This window comes from Thamnophis sirtalis, unplaced genomic scaffold, assembly GCF_051295495.1.
Source record: "Thamnophis sirtalis isolate CommonGarterSnake01/CBP01778 unplaced genomic scaffold, rThaSir2_p1.2 scaffold_4, whole genome shotgun sequence".
NCBI lineage: Eukaryota > Metazoa > Chordata > Lepidosauria > Squamata > Natricidae > Thamnophis > Thamnophis sirtalis.
The window spans coordinates 100138125-100165378 of record NW_028261384.1 but is presented as its reverse complement, the minus strand read 5'-3'; the positions used below and the strand labels follow the sequence as shown (position 1 = coordinate 100165378).

At 39.2% G+C, this 27254-nt stretch overlaps 2 protein-coding genes across 6 annotated transcripts; one reads left to right on the top strand and one right to left on the bottom strand.

Annotated features, from left to right (window-relative positions):
* The first annotated feature begins 1509 nt into the window (after positions 1–1509).
* On the top strand, positions 1510–22349 carry SCRN2 (secernin 2). Of its 3 annotated transcripts, none has more exons than XM_014058067.2 (9): positions 1510–1642; positions 3065–3253; positions 4219–4400; positions 8280–8479; positions 13401–13616; positions 14315–14480; positions 16270–16450; positions 17237–17413; positions 21460–22349. In XM_014058067.2, exons 2-8 carry the CDS (start codon positions 3080–3082, stop codon positions 17393–17395), a joined length of 1278 nt encoding a protein of 425 aa, XP_013913542.2. In that variant the 5' UTR covers positions 1510–1642; positions 3065–3079; the 3' UTR covers positions 17396–17413; positions 21460–22349. The 3 variants fall into 3 exon arrangements, with proteins under 3 accessions (XP_013913542.2, XP_087569695.1, XP_013913550.2); XM_087713569.1 differs by lacking the exon at positions 1510–1642 and adding an exon at positions 2062–2176; XM_014058075.2 differs by lacking the exon at positions 1510–1642 and adding an exon at positions 2273–2382.
* Positions 20274–27219, bottom strand: LRRC46 (leucine rich repeat containing 46). Of its 3 annotated transcripts, none has more exons than XM_014058094.2 (9): positions 27117–27219; positions 26840–26965; positions 25760–25859; positions 25515–25623; positions 24596–24642; positions 22859–22968; positions 22120–22189; positions 21523–21686; positions 20274–20726 (listed from the first exon to the last, which is right to left on the bottom strand). In XM_014058094.2, the coding sequence occupies exons 2-9, from the start codon at positions 26847–26849 to the stop codon at positions 20350–20352; spliced, it is 987 nt and encodes a 328-aa protein (XP_013913569.2). In that variant the 5' UTR covers positions 26850–26965; positions 27117–27219; the 3' UTR covers positions 20274–20349. The 3 variants fall into 3 exon arrangements, with proteins under 3 accessions (XP_013913569.2, XP_087569697.1, XP_087569696.1); XM_087713571.1 differs by having other exon boundaries at positions 27089–27196; XM_087713570.1 differs by having other exon boundaries at positions 27068–27189.
* Positions 27220–27254: the final 35 nt, after the last annotated feature.

Below are 27254 nucleotides of genomic sequence, written 5' to 3'. Positions count from 1 at the left end.
ATGTGAATGTATATCTATAATCTGTATGTAAGAGAATAAATGACAGTAAAAATATAAAGCATAATATAGGTAAATAATATTTGGTCATAAGTAGCTAAGTTTAAATAAATAAAGAAATGTGCATAAAAATGGATAACGAATAAGGAGATTATGAATGAAAGATAGAAATGTATAGTAGGAAAAACACTAACTGCAAAGAAACCGATTCGGAACTGCGGTATGATATACGATGGAACTTATTGTTCCTATGTTGTTTTTAAGTTATGTGTTTGTTTTTGTTGATGTGCTTATGTGTTTAAAATAATAAAATAAATAAATAATAAAAAAATAAAATACAAAAAAAAATTAAGTAAAAAAAATAAAAAATAATAAAACATCAGCTTAGCTCAGAAAAACAAAGGGGAAAAACCCTCATGATTACTCCATGGGGATTTTTTGGGGTAAATCAGAGGGACATGGTGGCTCAGTGGCTAAGACCCTGAGCTTGTCAATCAGGAAGGTCGGCAGTTCGGTGGTTCGAATCCCTAGTGCTGCGTAACGAAGCTCCCGTTACTTGTCCCAGCTTCTGCCAACCTAACAGTTCGAAAGCATGTAAAAAAGTAGAAAAATAGGAACCACTGTTGGTGGGAAGGTAATAGCGTTCCATGCACCGTTGGTGTTTAGTCATGCCGGCCACATGACCACGGAGACGTCTTCGGACAGCGCTGGCTCTTTGGCTTTGAAACAGAGATGAGCCCTGCCCCCTAGAGTCAGGAATGACTAGCACATATGTGCGAGGGGAAACTTACCTAGAAGGAGAGAGAAACTGTCAGGCTTTCAACATTCCGTTATGATGTGTTATAATAGTATTCCTCAATCTGATCTACTTGAATATGTGGGCTTCAACTCCCAGAATTCCCCAGCCCAAATCTTCAAGAGGTCATGGCTGAGAAACACTGCCCTATAATTATAGTTTCAGCAGTTTATGTAGCTTGACATTCACACAGTGGAGGGGAATAATCTTTCTCCTCCTACTTCCAACATAGATAGAAGAACCCTTACTCTGTTTCACTCTCAAGGAAAAACAGGGGTCGGCCATGCAGCCAGCTGTTTTCCACCGTTAAGCAATACATATCTCCTTGAAGAGATAGTGAAGGACGTGAGGAGCAGCACGGCGGCCCATTTGCTACACGGAGCGCAAGTTCTCTTGCCCGTAGAGGGAACGGGAGTCAAGTTCAAAGAGAACTTCGACTGCCGCGGAGCTGCTTAAGAGATTTGCCTTTCCAAACATTAAGAACAATTTAAGCTGCAGCGCCAGACTCTGAGCCTGATGGGTGACTGTAGCTTAGGATATCTGCAAGCATAATTTTCTTTCATTAGTAATTTTTCTTTTAATCAAAAAGCCAACGCACTTTGCAGCACGTATAGCCTGACCAATTTGGGAAGGTACTGAATATAGTCTGCAGGCGCCACCTGGCGTCGCTCTCACCGACTATCTCATAAAAAACAAAAAACAAAAAACTTTTTGCAACTTCCGGCCAGATCCCAGGGCAATTCAGTTTGAGGGTCAACGTGGCCAAGTAGTTCCTTCACCTGTTACCGTCGCCGTGATAGATCCAAGAAGCCCGAAGAAAGCTTAGAGTCCCAGTGGAAGGGGCCTTTGGTGAGTTGAAAGCGCTAGAGGAATTGGGGTTGGGATAAAACGTAATCGGGAAGCCGTGTGGGCTGTGGAAGGGGCGTGAGGACACGCGGACGTGAAACGAGATTTTTGTAATGTTTGCTTGCTTTATCTCAGCAGTTTGCATTGATTGGGTGGAATGGAGAGGGAGTTGTCTCCTAATAAATGAACCGTTATTTCAAAAATAGATGAATGGAGCGGATTTTTCATTAGTTGCATACACACACACACAAAGGAAACTTGAAAGCCCAAAGTAAAAATGCAGAACAGGCACACCTGAGCTTAATTAAACCACTTATATTCTTATATTCACTCTGTTCTCGCGGGACTCCGGACCGTAAAATAAACATGTGACTTGAGTTCGCGCAAGACGGTAGACTAAACTGGTTGGCTGGCTAGCAGCTCCGTTTGTAGTGCGAAGGCAGCTTGACAGCCGCAAAGTATCAAAGGAGGGTTGGATTATCGTTGCACAGGGTAACTTTAAGGAGAAATTTAAATGGGATCTGCTTAACAAAGCAGGTGCGTAGCATTGCAAAGAAATATCCAGGCATATTCGCCACAACGAAAAGGATAAATAATAGAAAGAGGGGAAACAATGCAAACAGTGGGTGAAGGATTTAGGTACCTCAAAGCGATTGTTGCTGTTTGATGCACAAAATCTAAGATGCCCAAGGAGCAGGAGGTCTTGGCAGGAAAATGAAGAAAGGTTCAGAAGAAAGATTGAGGTTAGAGACAAATATATAATTTATCCCTGTACTAAAGGAAGAAATTGTGCCAAACCATATTTGGAAAGGTGGTTTTGAAGAGGGTTCGAAAGGAAATATTGCCATATGCATTTATATAATTTCTTTGTCTATATCTTTCAGTTTAAAGCTTTAGTAATGTAATGAAAACCATGTGGTACAGACAACACAACCCAGTAATAGCTATTTTTAAGATACTTTCATATAGAAAACTTTCCCCACAATGCAATCTGGAACATGTTAGGTTAAAGACAATTGTGGCCAATTCATGGCCTCAAGAAGTTCAAGAAGAATTGAGTCACTATTGAAAAGGCCCTGGATGGATATGTAACTGTTCTAAGCGTAGAATGAGATGCAATAAGCTAACCAGAGGCTCATCCCTGTGTTCTCCCTATTGTGATATAAAAGTATTTTAATATTTTTGAATAACATGTTACCGTAATCCTAGTCTAGAGGCCATTGTCAGTTCTGTTTTGATTCTGATGGTTTCCTTCTTCCAAACAAAACAAAGTATGCAAAAATCTGAGCCAATCAATTAGTTTTGAGTAAAATTTTATTGGTTGTGGAAGAAGAGATGCTCCTCCTGTCATGTAGGGGGGGGAAAGATTTTTATTAAAAAAAATAACCTCCCAGAAAATGAAGGTTGCAATGTTCAACTTTGTAGCTTTATGCAGATACAATGGCCAGCTTTCACCCTTCTGTACCATCCTCCTGCGATTGCTTCGTCTCACTTCCCCCAGCCTCTGTTGCCAAAGAGGTCATTTTTGGCAAGAATTCAGATCGGCCAAAAGATGAAGTTCAGGAAGTTGTCTATTTTCCATCTGGATGTCATGTCAAAGGGACAAAGGTTCAGGTGAGTTGAAGTCAGTCATTGGAAAGAAGGTTGGTTGGAAGAGTTGTTTAGGCCTCATTGGCTCTTAAGTATAGGAATCCAAATAAAAACACAGGTTACCACCTTCTGAATAATTAGTTCATTCACCATAGATTGACATGCTTGTCAAATTTGATGCATGAAATCTCCAAGCTGAAGTAAAAATACAGCACATTCAAAGTGTGTCTCAAAGGTCCGAGGACGGACCTGGGTAGAGCTGAGGCAAGCACACTCAGGAACCTCAAGCCAACAAAAATTTTAATCAGGCCCGAGCCTCGGTACTCAATGAGTGCAATGCATGTGAACAAAGTTTTTTGCAGTCAGTGCTGGAAGCTTCTGCCTCCCAGCGCACTTTATCAGCAAGGGTCCACGCCTTCTGGCTGGCCGGACCCCCCCCCCGTTTTGTAGCCACCATCTGGCGAATGTCCTGGGGTCTGGGAAGGAGAGGGCGGCATCTGCACATGGTGGCCAAGGAGTGGCATCCAGATCCTCTGTTGACAACAGCAAAGCTCCCCTCCGATCATCGGCAAGTTGGGCAGAATGCTCAGCTGGTGAGCGGATGGGACTGGGTTCGTCAATGGGATCAAGAAAAAAAATTATGAGATCATCCAGAGCAGTCTTTGGGAAAACACATTCCATCCTGGAAGGAAAATTACATTTAAATATAAGGATAAGGGTTGTGTCCAAAGACAGTACCCCCTCTTTCCTTGTATTTGTATATCACAGTAAGTAGCTGTTTGCTTAATTGTGTAAAAAGAGTAAAGGCATCCTCAGATTAGCACAGCTCTTTATGATATATTTTATGACATTTATGATGTTTTCTTGACCTTAGAGAAGTTTGTAATTTCATTTTTCCAAGTGAGACTTTGACTTTCACGTTGTGGTAAATCAGGCTTGGCGATAGAGCAAGAATTAAACCTCTGGAGTTCTGATGTCTTTCACCACAGTGTACATATATTGAAGTGGACCAGGTAGAAAAGACACACGCAGTGATCCTAAGTCGCCCTGCCTGGCTGTGGGGAGCTGAGATGGGTGCCAATGAACATGGTGTCTGCATTGGCAATGAAGGTGTGTGGAGTCGAGAGCCAGTTGGGGAGGAGGAAGCCTTGCTGGGCATGGATCTTGTCAGGTAGGAAACAATATAATGTGTTGTGTAACTTGTACAACCCACACCCAACACCTGCATATTCTCTCCCTCTCTAAAACTCTGACATTTAGGTCTTTGCCACAATGCTGCATCATCACTGAACATTATGTAATAATGTTGCCTTTGCTTCTGGCTTCCTATCAAGTCAACATCAGAACTCGTACTGCTTTATTATTGATCTGATAGGAAGACGGGCTCAGGCAAAGACCACATTCATACATTAACCATGATGTCTGAATAAAGACTTTGAACTGTAAGTTCAGAAGTTTGTATTTCAGGGTTAATTTCCCATCTTTGCTTCCCCTTCAGGCAAATTATTTATTTCCTGGTCTTGCCATTTGGCCTCTCAGTAGAATACCTATTTTTAACTAGCTGCATCCTCTTAACAGCCATACTGTGAAATTTTCTCAAAATTTGAAATGTGTGCACTACCCCTAAAAGATTTTAGGGAGTGGCAGGCTAGCAGTGAAGTATATTCCTGCATACTGCAAAGTATATGTCTTTTGCTTCCTTAAGAACTGAGATTTTTTTCAAAGCGTCAGGAAGAGACTATAACATTTGGCTGATTCCTTCCTTTCTCTAAATTTGATTTTAAAATATATGAATTTTCTTTAACTTAATGCCCAGCACAAGAATCTCCATGTCTTTCTGGATTGAGAGGTTTTGTTTGACATCACTCACGCTTTAGTCATCCCCCGATTGGACTGTTACAACATTTCCTCGAAGACCACCTTGAAGCTGCACTTAGCCCAAAATGCAGGGTGTAAATAGTTGTGAATGCAGTTGAGTATATCCATGTAATATCACTATTTGTCAGCTGCTTGCTGCAAGTTTCCAGGAGAAATTCAAGGTGTGGAGTTTCATCTATAAAACTTACATGGCACAAAACCAGGTTATTTGCAGTGTTGCCTTTCTCCAATTATTTTTGCTTGTCTGGGCTGACACCATCCCACATATTTAATAGGATAGGCACACTTCAGGTCCTTTTCTTGAAGCAATGTCACCTGATGAGGAGGTGTTTCTTTTCTTTTTTTTTCTGAAACGCCCTCTGAAATGATCTTCCCAACTTGTTAGCTTTTAGAAAAGCCAGGATGATAGGTGTGGTGTATATAGAGAAGTCCTAATCATCAAGGGTGGTTGTGATTATGATGTTGATATTTTTATCCCATCTTTTATATACATACATACATACATACTCAGAACAATGACATGCCTAATCAGGTAGTCCTCGACTTACAACCATTTGTTCCGTGACCTTCAAAGCAGAAATGGTGTTCAGCAGGTTCTGACCAGTTCTGGAGTTGTCCTGAGTACCGGTAAATACAATCTCTGAGCGGCCCCGCCCCATCTATCCTCTGCCTCCCGAGTCCTAGCTGATTGGGAAGGAATGGGGATTTTGCAGTAACCTTCCCCTGGGATGGAGAGAGAATGGTGATTTTACAGTATCCTTCTCTTGCCACGCCCACCAAGCCACGCCCACAGAACCGGTAGTAAAACATTTTGAATCCTGCCACTGATTCAAAGTTACAACAGCACTGAAAAAAGTGAGTTATGACCATTTTTCATATTTAAAAACATTGTAGCATCCCCATGGTTATGTGATCAAAATTTGAATGCTTGGCAACTGGCATATATTTATGATAGTTGTGGTGTCCCAGAATCATGTGATCACTTTTTGCAACCTTATGACAAAGCCAGATTTACTTAAGAACCATGTTACTAACTTAATTGCAGTGATTTCCTTAACGGTTTGGCAAGATAGGTCATAAAATGGGGCAAACTCACTTAACTGTCTTGTTTAGCAACAGAAATTTTGAGCTCAATTATGGATCATAAGTCGAGGACTACTTGAACTCCTGCCTCCTGTTTTCCTCAACAACTTTGTGACATTAATTGGGCTGAGAAAAAGTGACCTGCCCAAAGTCATCTAGCCAGCTTTCAGGCCTAAGGAAGTTTACAACTCAGAGTCTTCTGATTTCTATATTTTAATATTTTAATTAAAAATTGTAGTTACAATAATAAAAAATTATACAAACTAAAAAGAGTAAAAAAAAAAGTGCAAGAAAGAAAAAAAGGGAAGGAAAACCTCAAGAAAGCGACTTACTATTCTCATCAGGTCAAATGTAAGCAATTTTACTATCTCTCCATTTTAGTTAACAGATATAAAAGTCTTCATCCCATAACTATAGGCCGGTCAAATTACATTATCTTTTCCAAACTGGATATCAGCAAAATCTAAAAGAGACCTTTGAAATAATCACATTATTGAACAAATATAAAACTCAGCATTCCATACTTTTAACTGTAAGCAAATCCAATATCCAACATCTTTATCAATTTAGACGTCAGAAATCCAGAAAGAATCCCCCCCAAAATTACCATGTCCTATTTTAACTCTCATCAAATAAAACAACTTTATGTTCCTTCCTTTTTCATAAAATGAATCTATTCAAATAATTATTTACCTTTGTCTTGAATTCCTTCAAAACTTTTACAAACCCCTTTAAGAAGTCCAGCAAGCAAGACATTCAAATTACTCTGTTGAATTCGCATTTTTATTTTCCTTCTTAATTTTTTTCATTCAATTTTTTTCTATAGCCAATGAAAGATTCTTGTTTACTTTGTACTTCATAATTATTCAGATAAGTTTTTTACCAAATATTTTTACATAATAGCATCTACTAGTTAGTTCTGGGAACAGGGTATCATAAAACACACAACATATTGATATGTAGAAGTCAGATCGAAGTCCTTCACAATTCCTCCAAAAAGTCTCAAGTGCCATTATAGGTTGTTTTATCTTATTATGTCTCCAATATTGAAAATATTGCATTTATTCTTTAAAATTGATTTCAAAGGATTATTAAGTATTGGAGCACTCAGTATTTCCAGGCTTGTCGTTTTGATGGTGCTTAGGTTTTTTAAAGCAGTTAATTGGGCACTTTCCAAAGATGGTTAGCAAAGGAAATGAACATTTAGTGTCCTTTGCAGCCTCCTCATGAGAAGTAAATATATGGAGTCCTTTCCCTTCCCTTCCCTTTCTCCTCTCCTCCCTTCTCCTTCTCCCCTGAGGGTTGAAAATATCGATCTACACATTGCTTATTCTTAGCTGCAGTTGTCAGTTCTGTCAGCCTTTTGCAGACCTGACTTCTGTCTGCCATTTCTTCCAACAATTTCCAGGTTTGTAAGCCAGCACCTTAACCACTACACTAAGCCAGCTGTCCACTAATTATTATGATTTTAATTGTAACTATAATTGTTCAGAATGCATCAATTTGTACCCATACACATTTCCTTAATTAATTTTAATTTAATTTAATTGATTTCAGACTAGCCACTAGCCAAACGTAACTGAACCAAACTTCTGAACCAAAGTAGAAACTGCTCTGATTTGTACTCAGATGAAAGGCCACTAAGAAATCCGAATGCTGTAGGCTGAAGGAATTTTTTTTTTTTTAAATCAAGAAACAAGGCGGAGCAAATTTGACAAATCCTGGGGCTGTTCATGAGGTCATGAACAGCTAATTCCAATTTGAAGAAGTCTCTAGTCTGACTAAATACACATGGGTTTTGGAAGGTATTTTAAGATATGGTGGGTTGCTACAGAATGCAGGGAAATCTCTAGTCCTCAACAATGGGAACTAAGAAAAGATTAAAATACTGTTTCTGTCTTAATTTATTGACCAAATTTATATCCCACTGACATTCTATCCTGATCCTATCTTCCTCCTACCCCCCAAAAGATCCTTTATCATATATATTGAAATAATAGATTACTTTTTAGAAATAACAATTAATACATTAATTAAGTAGTTGGTAAACACACTTGAAATGTTAATAGCAATGACGACTATATTTCAGATTGGGTCTGGAGAGGGGCAGTAGTGCCAGTGAAGCAGTCCGTGTCATAACAGCTCTTCTGGAAAGCTATGGTCAAGGAGGCAGCTGCAAGGAAGAGCCAACTCCTTTTGTCTATCATAATACCTTTCTCCTGGCGGATCGCAAGGAAGCCTGGGTGTTGGAAACAGCAGGACGGTTTTGGGTGGCTCAGAGGATCCAAGGTGGGCATTTGGTTTACTTGGTTTTTTTTAAATAATGTACTATGACATATTAGAAGAGTGCAAAGGATTTTGAGTTTAAAATACAATATTTCAATATCATCAGACGTATCCTAATTTTGTCCTAAGTTTGCTAGTAGTAGTGATCTGAATGCCAAACAGCTCCATTTCAAGTTGCTTTAACCTTGAATTATAGCTGTTTTAAGCATAGAACATTTCCAGTAAGGTTAGAAAGCAGAAATGTGCAAACCCTCGACCGGATTGCGCCACTACGGCCCCTCCGAGGCGGCGGATCCCGGAGACCTCCTTGGTTTACCGAGGAACTCCGGGAGATGAAGCGCCGGAGGAGACGCCTAGAGCACCTATGGAGGTCCGATAAGTCCGAATCGAACCGAGCAATGGTAACCACCTGCACCAAGGAATACACCAGGGCTCTTAGGACAGCGAAAAGATCTTATATAGCCACCTTGGTTGCGTCCGCTGAGTCCCGCCCAGCCGTCCTGTTTAGGATAACCCGCTCCCTACTGAATAGGAGGGAAACGGGGGAACCCCTGCAGGGCAGAGCTGAGGATTATGCCCAATTCTTAGCGGACAAAATTGCTCGGTTTCGGTCGGACTTGGACTCCATCTCTGCAGTTCCAGCCGAGGCACAAGAGGATGAAGTAGACCATCTCTGGGTTGAGTTTCAGGATGTTGCCCCTGGGGATGTGGACAAGGCCATGAGGGCTGTAAGTGCCTCCACCTGTGTACTGGACCCGTGTCCCTCATGGCTGGTTACTAACAGCAGTGAGGTGACACGAGGCTGGATCCAGGCGGTTGTTACCGCCTCTCTTCGGGAGGGGAACTTCCCCGCCGCGCTAAAGGCGGCGGTGGTGAGACCCCTCCTGAAGAAGCCATCCTTGGATCCAGCTATTCTTAATAACTATCGCCCAGTCTCCAACCTTCCCTTTCTTGGGAAGGTTGTTGAGAAGGTGGTGGCCTTCCAGCTCCAGCGGTCCTTGGAGGAAGCAAACTATCTCGACCCCTTCCAGTCAGGCTTCAGACCCGGTTACAGCACAGAAACCGCTTTGGTCACATTGACCGATGATCTTTGGAGAGCCAGAGATGGAGGACATTCCTCCATCCTGGTTCTCCTTGACCTCTCAGCGGCTTTCGATACCATCGACCATGGTATCCTTCTGTGACGACTGCGGGAGGTGGGAGTGGGAGGCACCGTGCTGCGGTGGTTCTCCTCCTACCTCTCGGACAGGTCGCAGTCGGTGTTAGTGGGGGGGCAGAGATCGACCCCTAGGCCCCTAAAATATGGGGTGCCTCAGGGTTCGGTCTTATCCCCCCTACTATTCAACATCTACATGAAACCGCTGGGAGAGATCATTCGCAGGCACGGGATAAGATACCATCAATATGCGGACGATACCTAGTTGTATCTGTCCTCCCCGTGCCAACTCAATGAAGCGGCGGACGTGATGAGCCGAGGCCTTGAAGCCGTTATGGACTGGATGAGGGCTAACAAGCTTGTACTCAACCCGGAAAAGACTGAGTGGCTGTTGTGTTTCCCTCCCAACAATTCGACCAATATTCCATCACTCAGGCTGGGGGGTCAAATTCTATACCCCTCAGAGAGGGTTCGCAACTTGGGAGTCCTCCTGGACCCACAGCTATCCTTTGATCACCACCTGACGGCTGTGACCAGGGGGGCATTTGCCCAGGTTCACCTGGTGCGCCAGTTGCGACCCTACCTGAATCGGGAGGCTCTCACAACAGTCACTCGGGCCCTTGTGACCTCTAGGCTGGAATACTGCAATGTGCTCTACATGGGGCTGCCCTTGAAGAGCATCCGGCGACTTCAGCTAGTCCAGAACGCGGCCGTGCGAGTGATCGTGGGTGCACCTCGGTTCACCCACATAACACCTATCCTCCGCGAGCTGCGCTGGCTACCTGTCGATCTCCGGGTGCGCTTCAAGGTGCTACTAGTCACCCACAAAGCCCTTCATGGTAGTGGATCTGCGTACTTGAGAGACCGCCTTCTGCCAATTACCTCCCTGTGACCAATTAGATCTCACAGATTGGGCCTCCTCCGAATTCCATCTGCCAGCCAGTGCCGGCTGGCGACTACGTGGAGGAGAGCCTTCTCAGTAGCAGCTCCGACGCTTTGGAACGATCTCCCCGTGGAGATTCGTACTCTCACCACCGTCCAGGCCTTCCGCATAGCCCTTAAGACCTGGCTAGCCCGTCAGGCCTGGGGACAAAGATAATCGCCCCTCCCGAATGATGAATGAATGCTGCACATTATTTTACTCTATGTTTGTCTACGTCATTGTTTGTATTTCCCTCCCCTGATCCTATGTAAGCCGCCCTGAGTCCCCTCAGGGAAAAGGGCGGCCTATAAATTGTAATAAACCTTAAACCTTAAACCCCATCCACCACTTTATTTGACCTGAAACAAATATAAATTTAATAACGATATCAAAGAAAAACTATTTTGACTCTGAACTTCTTGCTTATGTGAGAGAAAGTTCCACTTCATATGGTAGCCTTATTTCTAAGTAGCCATGCATAAATTTAGTTTGTAAAATTTTTGCCCGCTCTTTGCCAAAACAGGCTTTTTCAGCTGTAATTTGACATTCATTTCCCAGGTTAAAAAGTTCTTCCTGGGCCAGGGGGCTTTTTAAATCCTCAGCAAGCTGGTTGAAAATTGAGAATCATGCAGAAGTTTATGCAGTCCCAGAACTCAATCTGACAGAATAACAAACATTCCTCAATATAATTGCCAAATTTGTACTGTGACTTCCTGCATTTCAAGAAGGAAAATTATTAAAGATTTAAAACTTGAGGGAAAATCCAAATACCCAGAGAGACGAAAACAAAAAATTCTTCTTTTCCCATATATGAGATGGGAAAATCTATTTATTTCTTATATTTGTTCTACTTTGATCTCCTCCAAAGTGTGCTTCTGTATGCCACCAGCAAAATGTTAACCTCAGTTGAAAACATGTTTGTAAGAGCTTCCTGGCAAGCTACTATAAAGATAAATTAAGATCCCTGTCTCTTTGTCAGTCACTTCCTCCTTTGATTATAAAGGATGCCGTATGTTGGATCTTCCCTGGAAGATTCCAAAATTTTGTAAGAATGCACTTTTAAGAATTAGCATTGATTGATTTAGAGCCTTCATTAATATTTTGTTGCTCTCTTTTGGCCTTTCTGCTACTTGAACTTGAGATTTCAATGTGGATTTCTGGTAGAATATAAGAGAAAATAACTCTAACTATCCATCTAAGCTGCTTAGACATTTCTTCAGGCTTAAGCCAAATTGTTACTGGAGTCCAGCTCTCATTAGTTTTGCAGATTGCTGATCTGGAAGATCAGGGAATTGCATTTTTAGGTAATTCTTGACCTATGATCATTTGTTTAAAAGTTTGAAGTCACAATGGCCTCAGAAAAAGTGACTTACAATCTGATCTCAAAATTATGACTGTCAGATCCCGTCTTCCATGGTCACTTGGTCTCAATTTGTGTGCTTGACAATCCATCCACATTTGCAAGGATGCAGCAGCATGCAGTCGTGCGATTTTCAACCTTCCCACCAGGGTGTAGTGGAAGGTAGTCCAGATTCCCAGGTGGAAGGGGCTGCATTCCAGAGAGACAAGAGACAGTGAAGTTTAGATCACAGATGTTAAATTTGCCATGTCACGTTGCCATCACGTGACGTTTTGCAACATTTTCCCCATTTACGGAGCTGGGGTGAGCGTGGCTTAAGCATGATGCATCCAATCCACAGGCCACCAGTTTGACACCCCTGGTTTTCATGGAAGGAGGAGGAGGGTCAAAACAGCTCCTCCGTAGAAATTTTCAGGGAGATCTTTAATGATGCAAGTACTATGCTTTAATTTGGCAAGATTTTTGTCTTTAGTTGAGGAACAGTAAAAGGAAACTGCTTATAAGAAACTCAGCATGCCTTTCTTGATTTTTGACCCTTGATGCTGGGTTCTGACAAGCAAAATCAATTGGGGAAACCTAGTTTGTTTAATGACCATAGTACAAATGTTGTAAAATTAGGTCTGGTCATATAATGCCTCACTCAACAACTGCATCACATAGCAACTGGAATTCCAGTCCCAATTGTGGTTGTAAGTTGAAGACTAAATGTATTCCAAGTGAGGCTATTGACAAGTGCATAATGGCAACTATGCCATGGAGCCCTAGTGGTGTAGTGGTTAAAGATCAGTATTGCAGGGTGACTCTGCCCACAGCCTGGAGTTCGATCCTGACAGGGCTCAAAGTTGACTCAGCCTTCCATCCTTCCATGGTCATAAAATGAGAACTCATATTGTTGGGGGCAATATGCAAATAAGGCATATATTGTACACCAGCCAGACAGTGCTGTAAAGCACTATGGGGCAGTATGTAAGCCTAAATGCTAAATTCTATTGCTATCATCTAAACCAGCTTAACTAATGAAGTAATTTAAGCATATTTTAAAGAGTTATTTATTCTTTCTTCCCAATACTTATAAAACTTCAGATGTCAGATATCCACTGTAGAAGAGGTATTTCTAGCTATCAGAGAGCTGTGGTGGCGCAGTGATTAGAATACAGTTTGCAAGCTAATTCTGCTGATTGCTAGCAGTTTGATTCTCACTAGCTCAAGGTTGATTCACCCTTTCATCCTTCCGAGGTCTGTAAAATGAGGACTTAGATTGTTGGGGAAAATATGCTGACTCTGTAAGCCTCTTAGAGAGGGCTGTAAAGCACCATAGTGGTGGTATATGTGTTATTTCTATTTCTTCTGTGTGAGATGAGTGGGAAAGGGAATGCCTTTTCTAAAAAAGACTACCTGAACTTATCGTATAAAAAAAGACTGTGCCAGCAATAGAGCAAATTCTAATAATTTAGTAAACAGTATTATCTTTCCTCCAACTACACAGAAGGTGCCCGGAACATTTCAAATCAGTTAACTATTGGTACTGACATTACCAGTGAACATAAGAGTCTGAGACAACATGCTCAAGAGCAAGGATGGTGGAATGGTCAAGGAGAGTTCAATTTCACAGAAGTGTTTTCACTCATCCATCAGCCTGTCCGCATGGAGGCAGCCAAAGCTCGGTATTGTGCTGGCCAGAAACTGTTGCATCAACACTCAGGTGGGCTTTCAGAATATATGAAGAGAAGGATATTGGAGGTCAAATTCATATGGAAATGGGGATCTGAAGGAATGGTGTCCTGCTACTTAGGGATTACTTCAAGCAACCTTTCCTAAGCTTGTCCTTCAATGCTTCAACTCCTAGAATGCTGATTGAATCAGTCTAGGTGGTTCAAAGGCAGCTTCTATTACTCTCTATGTGTGTGAAATTTCAATCCAAAGAATTCCCAGCATAACCAATTCTGGGAATTGAAGTCCAATACATCTGATGGACACCATATTCATAGAAAGGTGCCTTAGCAACACATTATTCACTCAATCCCAGTTCAGCAAAATATTGGAATAGTGCAGAGCATTTTTTTCTAATTTGTACCTTCCAGCTTCCATTTTCAATATTGGCTACTGTGAATGGTAATCCTGGGAGTTGAAGTCATTCCTGTTTGGACATCATTTGAAGTCCATTGCAGTTGGAGGAGGTGTTTTTGCAAATAATATCCTACCCATCTCAGCTGTCTGCTTTCTTCAATGTCTCCATGAATTGTTCTCCAAATTTACCATGGTGCTTTTACAAGTGGCACCTTCTTTTCAGGGTATCTATGAATTCTAACATATGTAAAAAATATTTTAAAAGTTAAAATGATGGGACAATTGATGTTCTTTTTCCTTTGGTTTTCATGTTAACATTCTTTATCATTGTAGGACAAATTACTGCTGAGACAATTATGTCCATTTTAAGTGACAAAGCCAGTGGGATCTGTGTTGATTCTGAAGGTTTCTGTACCACAGGAAGTATGGTATCCATCCTCCCTCAAGATCCACTTCTTCCTTGTGTCCATTTTTTCACTGCCACCCCGGACCCTTCTAGGTGAGCAGCAGTTTTGTCTAAAGAGTCTTCAATGCACACATAGGGCAAAGCCAGACTTTCCTCCCATTCACAAGATATAAAACAGTAAGCCACCATAAATTATGTTGTCGTTATTGCAGATTAATCTTCTGTCTTGGTAGGAAAGCTAACAACTGAGGCTTTTCCTTCTGTTTTAATGTGGTGCAAATTAAGGAAAGTGATTGGTGGATTCTGCAGCCTTTGTTCCCTCATGTCACGAGCTAGTCCTCCTCTTTAACATGGGGTAAAGCTAGAAATGGGTGAGCATAGCCACGTACTTAGAATAGCTAGTGTTGCCGTTAGTCGATTTGCCCAATTTAGAGATTGTAGGCATGGAGATGTTCTCTACCTGTTGTTTATCTGGCTATTTGTAATGTTAGGCTTAGACTTTTCTGAATGAGCATTATGTCTGTGTCCAAAAATAGCGGGCTGGTTGACAGATTTCACTCATGAACACCAGATGTGGCAGGAATAAGCAGCACTTTATTAATAGAGGCAGCCAAAATCCTATAATGAACTCATTGGTAACAAAACCAGCAATGCATAGCTAGATTTTGTTTTGGTATTGTATTTTTTGTATTTTTTTACCCCAGTTTATATTATTGTTCTAGGCAGCACAGGACTTGTATTCTCTCTTAAGAGAGCTATCCCTCCATTTTTTTAAATCCATATTTTAAAAACAGTTGTTAATAGTGCTAAACCTGTGTATGTGATGAGATTTATAAAGCCTAGCAACTCTTTTGGAAAGTGCTTGTCAGAAAATACATAGGCAAATCCTGTTATCCATAGAAGGCAGTGCCCTAAAACTGGCGAGGGCAAGAGTTATTTCTCCAATAACTTGAAGTGGCCAGAAGAAGATAGGCAGATCCCACTCTCCTATCAGGAATCACACTGTCAATGAAATGTGCAAAATTTTGCCAGGAGACGAGGAGAATGCTACTTTATAATTGGGACATTTATCTGTCTCCATGGTGGGCTCAAGATGACACAATGCCAGCATGTTATATAAAATGAGTTATTGGGACATGTTTGTGACTTTCTTAATGTCAGTCATCTCATAGCAATTAGGACTGGAAGCAATGCATCTAAGAAATGAATATCTCTGAGCTCAGATTTGTAAGATTTCTTAGGGAAAAAATGTGACATCACATGAACTTGAGCAAGTATTTTTACTTTCAAATGAGACATATTTCCAAAGGAAATTTAAAGCAGCTAGTGTCTGATTTTCTTTCTTGTGATGTTTTGATGCAGTGAAAAGATGCTGGCTTCTTTTGATGCACCTGTGGATTGTTTTGAAATGTTTGTTAACCTTCTTATCACTGTGTAAAACAGTTTTCCCAGCAAGATGAGAACGAACCTCTTGCCAACCTCAGCTTTTCAGAATGCTCCCCTTGAAGTTTCAATAGATGCAAAATATATCTGAACACATTTGTGCAGCATGTTCTTCATTATTTCTGGCTGCATTTGAAAGGAATCAGGCATATGTAGGAGCAGATGCTCTCCATCATTTCTAGCCTGAAGCCATTTTTCTGTACTTCAGATTGCATGCTACATATGTGTGAAAAAGAGAAATATTTCATGTGAAGTTTGGGTTACATAACTCTAGTCATACACTGTAATCCAAGGACTGGCTGGATTGTATTGCTGTTTTAGTCTTTCCCTCCTATTCTTGCTCCCTGTTCGTGCTTTAGAGATTTTAAAATTTTAAATTAATAGGAGAGCCTGATTTTTAAATATTACACTAATGGCTTCCGTTTTCTCTTCTTGGCAGGTCTATCTTCAAACCATTTGTCTTTGTTCCCAATATTACTCCCTTTCCTCAGGTGAAGTCACCATGTTTTGGTGAAAAAGACCCCATTAGGGAGACTCCAAGATTTCAAAGTCGAGTGGACCGTCGACACAATCTCTACAAGGAACATCAGCTAGCCTTGGAAGTCACGGATTGTAATCAGGTGAACTTCCACTTATTTCATGCAGCCCTCACAGCTTTAAACTGTTAGGCTTTACCTCTCCTAGAAGGCACTATGGATGGAATTGGCAGGGATTCAAATGTTAGCTAGAAAGAAAAGGTAAGAGCTAATGGATTGTGTAACAGGGCCAAGGAATGCTCCTCTATTGGGAGCAATAGCCAATACATAGACACAAAGCCTTCTGGCCCTGGTTAGCATAATTTGCTAGCTGTGCCTCTATCTCATTGTCCATTTGCAGCTGAAGTTGCCCTTAAATGGCTTTAGGCATTACTGAGAAACTTAAAAGGAACCATCTCTAAAATTGCACTATTTTTTTTCTTAAATACCTAAAAGAAACCTAAATGTTTCTATCAGGAAGTAACATCAGCTAAACCAGATCAGAAAGAGCTAAGTAAGTTTTTTCCCCTCTTGGTAAAGTTCTGAACATTAGACCTGCAGTAAGGAATACATGAGCAACTTAGAAGTAGAGATGATGATGAATTAAAGTAAGTCTTGTACTTTGCCTAGTATTGCTTTTCCATATATTGTCTATTATTTTTAGTTTGTTCACCTTCCATTCTGTTTTACTTGAAATTTTAAATTAGTATGGGTGAGGATTTGGCCCCACTCCCTGTAGCACACTGCAATCTCCTAGCATTTCTTGCCAGCTTTTGGGTTTGCTTTTGGAGTTCATCTGCTCCAATTTTCATCAGGCAAAGCAATGCTGTAATTAAAAACAGCATCTTAAAAGTCTCTGTTCATATACCATCCTTTCTCCTTCATTCCCAGCTTGAACAGCAGAAACTGCAGGATGCTATGAAAACATTTCAACAGCAAGTTCTGGAAAGTGTGAAAAATGTGTCAACAAGCTCTGTCACTGTGAAACCCCAGGAACTGGCTGGACTCTTTTGCAATTCTGTAGATGCAGAACTCAAACTGTATAGGTGATGTAGACTTAATGGCCAGGTGGGTTGAGGCTTAATCCTTGTGATACTGACAGATTGTCTGAATTTTTCTTCTTTTTAGGGTTTCTATAAATGGTTCTGAGCCAATCTAACAACAGATTATGATCTCTGAGTGTCATGTTAGTAGTAGTGAAGAGCTGAATCTATTTCTTTACTTAGTTGTTTTATAGATAAAATTGGAGCAAAGCTAAGGTTTCTTGATTTTCTGAATTTGTTTCCTTTGCTGAAAGGAATATTTGTTTTCAGATGACTCTCAGATCTTGAGCTTTAGCTGACTTCTATTCCTATTCTCAGCATTTCAAATAAACTTATATTTATTTACATTTATTTAAACATACTATGTTTATGTTTAGCCCTAACTCAAAGGTATTTCATTTATAAACAAGTTAAAAAGCACCAGCCCCAACATAAATCCTTGAAGAACTTCACCTCCCATTTATTCCTACTCATTTCTTTCTGCCTTTAGTTTGCAGTCCATAAAAGGACAGATCCTCTTACTCCACATCTGCTAAATGTACTCAAGCTTTTCATAAGTGTTGTTGACACTGTCAACTTTACAAGGTTTGTAAAACAGGTTTTATCTGTGGAATCTCTGCAGATTTTCCTTCAGCAAATTTTTTTCTGCATGTCAAATTATTTATTGCTTAATTGTTTTTTTTTTAATTACATGTCTACCAATTTGCCTGGAACAGATGTTACATGACAAACATATAATTTATGGGATCTCCATGGGTTCCTTTTAAAGATTAGTATCACCTTTGATTACCTTCCAGTCCTTTGACCATGTGGTTGATTTAAGGAAAAAGTTACTTATTGCCTTTATGTTGCTGGGGGATGGAAGAATGAAAACTATAATGCAGTGGTGAAATTCATTTTTTTTATTACTGGTTCTGTGGGCATGGCTTGCTGGGTGTGGCAGGGGAAGGAAACTGCAAAATCTCCATTTCCACCCTACTCGGGTCAGTCAGAAGTGGTATTTGCCAGTTCTCTGAACCGCTCAAAATTTCTGCTACCGGTTCTCCAGAGCCTGCCAGAACTTGCTGGATTTCACCCCTGCTATAATGGTAATACTCTTAGATTGCAATTATGTACTAAGTTCTGGAAATTACAGCCATTGGCATGAGTACAAGATTTCTGTCTGGTGAGATGGGTTTTAACCATTTGGTAATTTTAAGAATACTTTTATTGCAACATAAGTTTTTTGTTTTTTTTTACAAAGTAGTGGTGATTTTTTTGTATACTCATTTTGGGCTTGTGTTGTAATTAAAAAGTGGGTTGGGGGAGGAAAAATTAAAAGAGATATAACTAAAAATAGAACATCTCTGCAGATAAACCTATAGAAGCATTTAGCTCTATTTATGTAACACTTCCTTGGGGTTTGTCCACTAAACTGAAGTAGCCTTTTGAATTCCTATGAATAATCTGCATGACATCTGGGGACTTGTAAATATCAAGGACAGGAGTAGCATTTACAGTATCAGTTTTGGGAGGCTAAGATTATTGGAATCTTTAAGAGACAAACAGAGGAATGATATCATATGCATTACGATATAAATGTGTACATTAGAATTATTTATGTCTTATGTGTAATGACATCAAAATGCATGTGATGTCACTATAGCTCTTAACAGCTAATGCTGCAGGAGATGGGATCATGTTGCAAAGGAATAGGACTAGGGAGAAACCTGAAATCCCCTTTTAAATAAATCAAAGGTGTGCCCCCCCCCCTTCCCCGCAAATGGCTATTCATTAAATGTCAAAATAATGTTTTGGTGTTATTTTCACATACATGTTAATTATAATATATATTAAACCACAATGAAGGGACACGGTGGCTAAGATGCTGAGCTTGTCGATCAAAAAGGTTTGTCGGTTTGAATCCCTTGTGCCTCATAACAGAGTGAGCTCCCGTTACTTATCCCAGCTTATGCCAACTGAGCAGTTTGAAAGCATGTAAAAATGCAAGTAGAAAAATAGGAACCACCTTTGATGTGAAGGTAACAATGTTCCATGCGCCTTCGGCATTTAGTCATGCCAGCCACACTACCACAGAGATGTCTTTGGACAGCACTGGCTCTTCAGCTTTGAAATGAGATGAACATTACCCCCTAGAGTCAGGAACTACTAGCACATATGTGCGAGGGGAACATTTACCTTTACCTAAACCACAATGATCACATAACATTTATGCCAAAATGAATCAAAATGCTCTATTAGCACAGTACGCTACTATATATGGCTTTCTACAGGATTAATCTATGGTGTGTATTCAATAAACTATTATAAAGAAATCCTAATTTAGCTATACATGTGAAATAGCTTAGAACTGCAAAGAAACAAAAGTGTTCCTGAAAAGAAACTTTGGTGTGACTTTCTCAATAAAAATATATAATCTCGTACCAGACATTTCAGGTTAAATGCAGAGATTTTATGGCTATCTGTATAGATGCACTATAATTTGCCTCTAAAATGCAAACATTTGGGTTCAGATATATGTAAATAATTTTAGTTCCTAACCAAGTTTTACTAGTAGATTTAGAATTGCCTAAGAAAGATTTCTAGGTGCAATTTTATAATTCATTATTTTTCTTGGGGCCTTTTGATGTTTCAAAGATAAATTAGTATTTATCATTGTACCAATATTAAGAAGCAAAGAGAAGCTCATTATATTTTACTAGAAAGAAAATTTCAGAGGGATGAGTATACCTGCTATTAATTTCCCTGCCTCCCTTTTTTCTCAGTAGAAGTGTTTCTGCAAGTTACTGTGTAGACCACACATTTTTTTTAGTTTTCTGACTGGCAACCCCTACCTCCTCTAACAGATCAGAATATCTTGTTTTTAAAAAAATAATAGACAGTGCTTCACAAATGAAAGGGAGTATATTTGTTTGCTTAAATAAAGGAATTACATAAGTAAAATAATGTTTCAACAAAATATCATTTTCTTATGTTCTTGTTTGCAGTTTTAGCTGCACTAGATACTTTTCCTTTTGCTATTTTCTGCTGGGTCTGAATCGCTCCTTCATTTTTTTCTTTTGGAATATTCAATCCTGCATCAACTGTTGGATTCTCTGTTCTTTGTGGTGGATTCAAAACCAAATGGTTCGCAGTTTGAGGTAGATCATTTAGAACTGGAGATGTTGATTCTAGTAAACTTAGGGGTTCAGTTCTACTTTCACTGGTGTTGAACACAAGCTGTCTCAGATTCTGTCGTTGCCTCAGCTCTTCCAGACGGACTTCATGTTCCCTCATTGCTGTCTCTCTCCGCCGGGTTGAGCGGCTACTGAATTCATTATGGAGATCAACAAAAAAGTCTAGCAAAAAAGAGAATTAGGATAAAGTTGCAATCGCCATAATCCATTCATTAAAAAATTATCTAGCTGTTTTTAGCAAATTTGCATAGAACTTGCAGAATTGGGGGGGGGGGGTTGCAAATTACTTTTGTTAGCATGGATACAAGTGGGTCAGGCTCAAGGTATAGATTGAGCTAAAAGCTAAAAGTACAAAAAGTTTCTTCATTGAGTTGAGTTTGGGGTCATAACTGGTGCATCTATTAGAGAAATTATGGTCTCCATTGTTTTTATTTTAAGAATAACAGTTTTAATCAAAATATTAAACATAGTAGTATAGCCTTTATTGTCATTGTACAAAATAAATACAACAAAATTGGTGAATATGATTAAAATACATTTAATCTTACCAGTTTTTAAACAAAGATTAATATCTACCAGATCTTTTTTTCCATCTCTACTCTGAGAATAAAAGAGGTTCTTTGGTGGAGATAAATGTTACTACAATTGATCATAACAAGGACTATATTTGTAATGGTTGTACTTCTTTACTAGGCATAATATTTATTCCCTGCGTATTGTTGCTTTTAACCAGTGTCCCATGATTTCCCCCTTCGTTTTATTTTTTCATTTTTCTTGTGAGGTAAATTAGGTTGAAAATAAATGACCCTAAGATTACTAGGAAACATCAAGGGAATCTGTATTTCTTGATACCTTCAATATTAACAATATTCACGATAACATTTTTTCATTGCAGAACTGAAAATCTTTGCTTCCACATTGATGTAACCCTCAAAATCTGTTCCTGCAATTGGAATACCTTTTTCTGTGCTCAGCGGCTGAAAGAGTTCTGGACAGTCCTCATAATCACTCTCTTCTGAGCTATTTTCCTCCTCTTCATTATTTTGGAGAATGACTTTCTGCTTTGGGATGCCTTTGTGGTCCAGTTCTATCAAATTGGGCAGAGCTGCCAACACACTCTCTCTAGAAATGAAAATTCAAGACTGATGAAGTTGAAAGTAAAAGTTCATCTCTATGCTCTGTTCTTTGGTAATTAATGAAAATAGGAGTCAAGATCTTTTATATTTAATTATTCTTTTTTTTGTTTTGATTTAAATGAAAGTGATAGTATAAGTTACACCATGTTTCTTGAACATTGGCAAAGTGTGGACTTCAACTCCCAGAATTACCCAGCCAATTATTCTGCCTCATTTCCCATGTTCTTAATGGATTCAGAACAGCCTATTCTATGATGTTGCAGTAGCCTTAGCGATGAGGTGCTACCTTCCTGAACTTAATACCATCTATATAGTAGTTTTATGCTGGCTGGGATAAAGGAAGTTCCAAATTCAGCTTGAACGACAAGAAATTAGAAAAGGTTATTATGAATCAGTATGATTTGTCTTCCTGGTTTTACCTGTAGCCTTTTTGATTCATGCATTTATTTCCAGTCAGGTCAAGGATTGCAAGGTTCAGGGGCAGCTCATCTATATAAACCAGAAGGCATAAATAAGGAAGCTGGTGGAAGTGTAAATGAATACAGATTGATACAGAATTTTTTGGAGATGCAGGGGACTGTTTCATGTTTACATGAAGTATGATCAAACTGAAAATGAACTATTATTTTATTAAATTGCTAAATTAATACCTCGCATGTCTGGTTTAATATTACAAGTCAAAATGAAAGACCCAATTTCAACAATAGTGTTCTATAGTATAGGTTCATATAATATTTTCACAACCCATTGAGGAATATAAGTACTGATCAACATTGTTTGATCCAATTTTTCTAGTTGTAGAGCAGTCCTGGGCATTTTACAGCCCCTAAGCAAATTCAGCCCTTTAACTATTCCTGTCCAGCCTATGTGAGATTAGTTGAAAATTAGAAATCAAATGTCAGTTATTGTGCAATATGCACACAAGTGAGCAAAATTCAACCTGTTGGTTCAGCTCTCCACAATAACCTCAGTTTCTCATGTGACCCCCTTGGGAATATTAATTGCCCACCCCTTTAGTAGAGAATATAGCTCATAATTCAGATGCTTGATAATTCATGGTTATTGAGAGTCATATTTCCAACATACCAGGAAAACACAAGTTTAGGGATGGCTGGTACAGATGGCAAAGACGAACAGAGGAATAGACATAAGACTAACCTATATCTAAAGTATCAATGCAATTCTGTGAAAGATCCAGAAATTTCAACTTGAGGAGGGGTTGGAGGCTCTCTACTTTGTTGATGTAATTCCCAGATAATGACAGAAACCTGGAAGCATGTGAGAAGGCAAGACACTGAAGTTGTAAAATCCTTAAGATAATATTAAAACACTGCCTTTCTGAAAAATGGAAATATACTGAAACTATGATGCACTAATGGGTAATGATGTCATAAAACATGCAATTTATTTCTCACCACCAGAGAGAGTTACAATCCAACTCTCAAAGCCAAGTGAGTATTTCATTACCTGGCAGGGCTGGGAATCAACTACAGTTTTTTTATTCACATTTCCGAATCCCTCTAATTTTAAAGTTGGTCTAGTTCTCACTGAAGTGGTAAATATATTTCATTCATTTAAAAAATAAGCAAGCCAAAATAAGGTATAACCATGTTAGTGTTCTTTACTGAATACTTTTTAATTTAGGGACGATCTCATCTGTAGATGTAATATTATGCACCAGACATAGGCCTTTTATTCTTGACATAAACAAGCCTAGGGAAGAATGAATGGCTTTGGGGCACTTAAACATATTCTATTTCAAGTCGTTACAACACAACCTCTCAGTGATTTAGCTGCAAGTTATTTCTCTAAAACTGTTACACAAAAAATTGATTACATGATTTAGTTGACAGGAAAAGCAGCTGGGAGTATATATTATATGGAGATAGCTATACTTACATTTATACATGATTATTTATTAAATTTTCATGCTACCCATTTCCCCTGTAGGGTGATTCTGGGTGGTTTACAAATCAAGTAGAAAAATAATTAAAACTACAACTTAAAAATTTAACAACTATAATGAAACCAGAACTAAGAGAAAGACAGGATAGGTTGAGGTCTTACTCTGTCAACTTTCTCCAGCAGTGAGCATTCCCCTTAGGGCCTCAGGTCAACCAGCAACGTCAATTTAATACCTTTCCAGAAAGCCAAAAGGCTGAGAGTGTTCTCGCCTCTTCCACAGAAATAGGTCACAATAGAAAAGACTATTCTTAAACCGCTTGCTGGAATTTCTTAGCAGAAATTAGCTGCTAGCAGGCTTCTTCCATTGGTGCAAGTGAAGCAGGCTAGTCCCATTGGGAGAGATGGCTCCTCAAATATGGACCCATGTCATATAGGGCTTTAAAAATAACCACCATCTTGAATTGGTTCCAGAAGCAAACTGGTAACCAATGCAGCTTGCACAATAATGGTATTATATGTGAGGTATAGAAATTTTCAGGTGCCACTACTTTTGGCACCTGCTGCAAGTTTTTTAAGGATAGTCCCATTAGAGCATGTTGTAGTAATCCAGCTGAGAAATTACTAGGGCATGATTGACCATGCACAGGGCCTCATAATCCAGGTAAGGGAACTGGTACACAATGCAAAATTGTGCAAAGGCCTAGCTATGAATTCTGCCTGCTCTGAGCAGGAGTCATGAGACTACGAAGACCCCCAAATTGTGGTCCAAATCTGTCTGGGGTAGTGTAACCCCATCCAGAGTTAATAATGTGATTTGTTTGAAGAATTTCATCGATTTTTATCATTTGATGTATATATTTTATCATAATTTTATCACAGCCACTTGGACTCAATGCACACTGAATTATTTTATTTCTGTACAAACTAAAGAAGATATTTCCAGCTTCCCTTTTTAATGATTTAAATCATGTAAATTAAAAATATACTTACTTCAAGTTTGGAAAGCAGTTTAAGTTTTCAATTTTCTTTATTTGATTCTAAAAATGAAAATAGCACAAGTCCCAGCATGTTATTAAATGCAGGAAGGGCACTGGGAAAAAATTCACTATATGAATACGTATGTGTGGAATTTGAAAAGGAGTATTTCTTCAAGCTATTAGGTCTCTATGGAGTCCCTGTGACACCTGGGTAGTACTGTTTTATCCATAAAAGCAACAAGGCTGTCACCCCAAACACCTGAAAAATTGTAGTAAGAAAGTTGGACATATAGATCGATTTATGACATCTCTGCTGCCTATTTTTCTGGTGCATTTTTCTGCTCTATCCTTATAAAGCATTGTAAAAAATATTAAGAATGGCGGATTATCTTTATTTTGGAAAGACTACACCCAATCTGCATCCAAGGGAAATATTTTATCCTTCATGGCAATAGATAAATATTGGATTTAGTATTTGCTTTAAAAATAAGATTAGTACTAAACCAAATTCTAATCACTCTGTCAAGATATCTAGATTCCTCTTTTATAAATTCTGCTAAATATTTTTTTCGTGTACATCTTCAATAGTTCAACAACAAAGAAAATAGGCAAGACCCTGGGCACAAAAATCATATTAAAACAGTGATCTGTCACTACTACCAAGATATGTGTGTGTGTGTATGTTAGTGATACACTTTCAGATCCTGAAATCTTGAAATCAAATATTTTTAAAACACGCTTCTCTAACCCAATGCTCTAATAGGGATAGACAGTTGCTATCATTCCAAACATTTTTCAAAGGGAGTTGGGATGCAGCTAGTGATACATAGTGGTAGTTAAGATACATGCTTCAAATGACAAGAAAGAAAGAAATATTGCCTTTCAAAGATAGCGGCGTATTCAGTAGCAAAGAATGTGGCAGAGTATGTTACCTGTTGTAAATAGATGCTGTGGACATGTTTGAATTCTGGCAGGTTGGTAATGCAGCTAATTCTTTCTCTATCTAGCCGTAGGACCTGTATAGAAGTCAAGGCTTCAGATCTGGAATTGGAAAGATGTTTTTCAACCACAAACATTATACCTGTTCTCCTTTCCACCATCTTCCCACCTTGCCAAATTATTACCAGCACCTGAAAGAAAGTTTTGTATCAATTTAAACAATAGCTAGAATACTCACATTTTCTCTGGGTCCTCTTTCTTTACTGGTACTGGCATATTCCTCTGGACAATAAGAGATATTGTCAAGCACACTCCTTCAGTAGAGGGTTGTAAATTTGCTGAAAACAAGTAAACAAAGGGTTAAACAAAGCAAACCTTGTTATTGTGAAGGTTCATAGGTAAAGGTAAATGTTCCCCTTGCACATATGTGTTAGTACTTCCTGACTCTAGGAGGCAGTGCTCATCTCTGTTTCAAAGCCGAAAAGCCAGCGCTGTCTGGAGACATCTCTGTGGTCATGTGGCCGGCATTACACAACGCCGAAGGTGCATGGAGTGCTGTTCCCTTCCCACCAAAGGTGGTTCCTATTTTTCTACTTGCATTTTTTACATGCTTTTGTACTGGTAGATTGGCAGAAGCTGGGACAAGTAATGGAAGCTCACTCCGTTACATGATGCTAGGGATTCAAACCACTGAACTGCCAACCTTTCTGATCGACAAGCTCAGTGTCCCGTGTTATACTCAGGTATAAAAATAGTAACCATAAGTTGTTATAAAGGAAAGTATTTCATTTCAGAAAACTGATCTTTAGACTTATTTATTTTCTTGGTTTTGCTCTTAAATTTTCTTTTGTAAAGCAAAGTTACATACAGTTAATTTTTTTATCTTTGCAATTTAAAAAAGAATTTGTTCCCTTTTCAAGTTTATCCCCCCCCCCAATAAAATATGGTCACTATAGATTTAAACAATTAGTATGCACATGACTAATTCTAAAATTCTCAATTTTTATTTTCTTAATAAGGCATAGCCTGATTTCTCAATTTCTAATTGGCACACCTTATCTCCCTTGCTTCTCATTCCTTTCTTGCCTAAAGGTGACCCTTTTTCTCCTCTACAATGGTGAAATATTAACTTTTATTTATTTTACTGTTTTATTGGATAGCTGTAGCCACTCTGAGTCATTTTCTGTGAAATGTGTGGCAGTGTGAATTGGATTGATAACTAAATAAACAAACTTTCAATAGTGGTAATTCAGTAGTTCAGTTCTCTAAATTTTCATTAGCTTGAATTTTTACCATATCTTCGAAGTGGAGGACTTACCTTCTGGCATGACTGATCAATCCTCCTGGTGGCCAAAAATGAATATCTGTCGCCTAGAAACGAGACGAGGACGTTTGTCTGAAACAGCTATAGTTTCAGAATCTTCATGAAAACGGTCTACAGCCACTAGAGGGAGGAGACAAGAATTACCATAACAATCCCTTGCATTTACTTAGCAACCAAAGAATACATAGCAGCGTTCAAAAGTCTTTCTATGGTTTCCCCCACCTCCCCAAAAAAGCAACAAACTTAGCCAGAGAGATTCAGTTGCTTATACGGTAGCAGCAGCTTGGAAGGACAATTTGCAAGGATTCTTTGTGGATATCCACCCAAGGACTAGTGGTGTGACCTTGGCAACATCTATGGCAGTATTGCTCAACTGAAGCCACTTTAAAGATGTATGGACTTCAGCTCC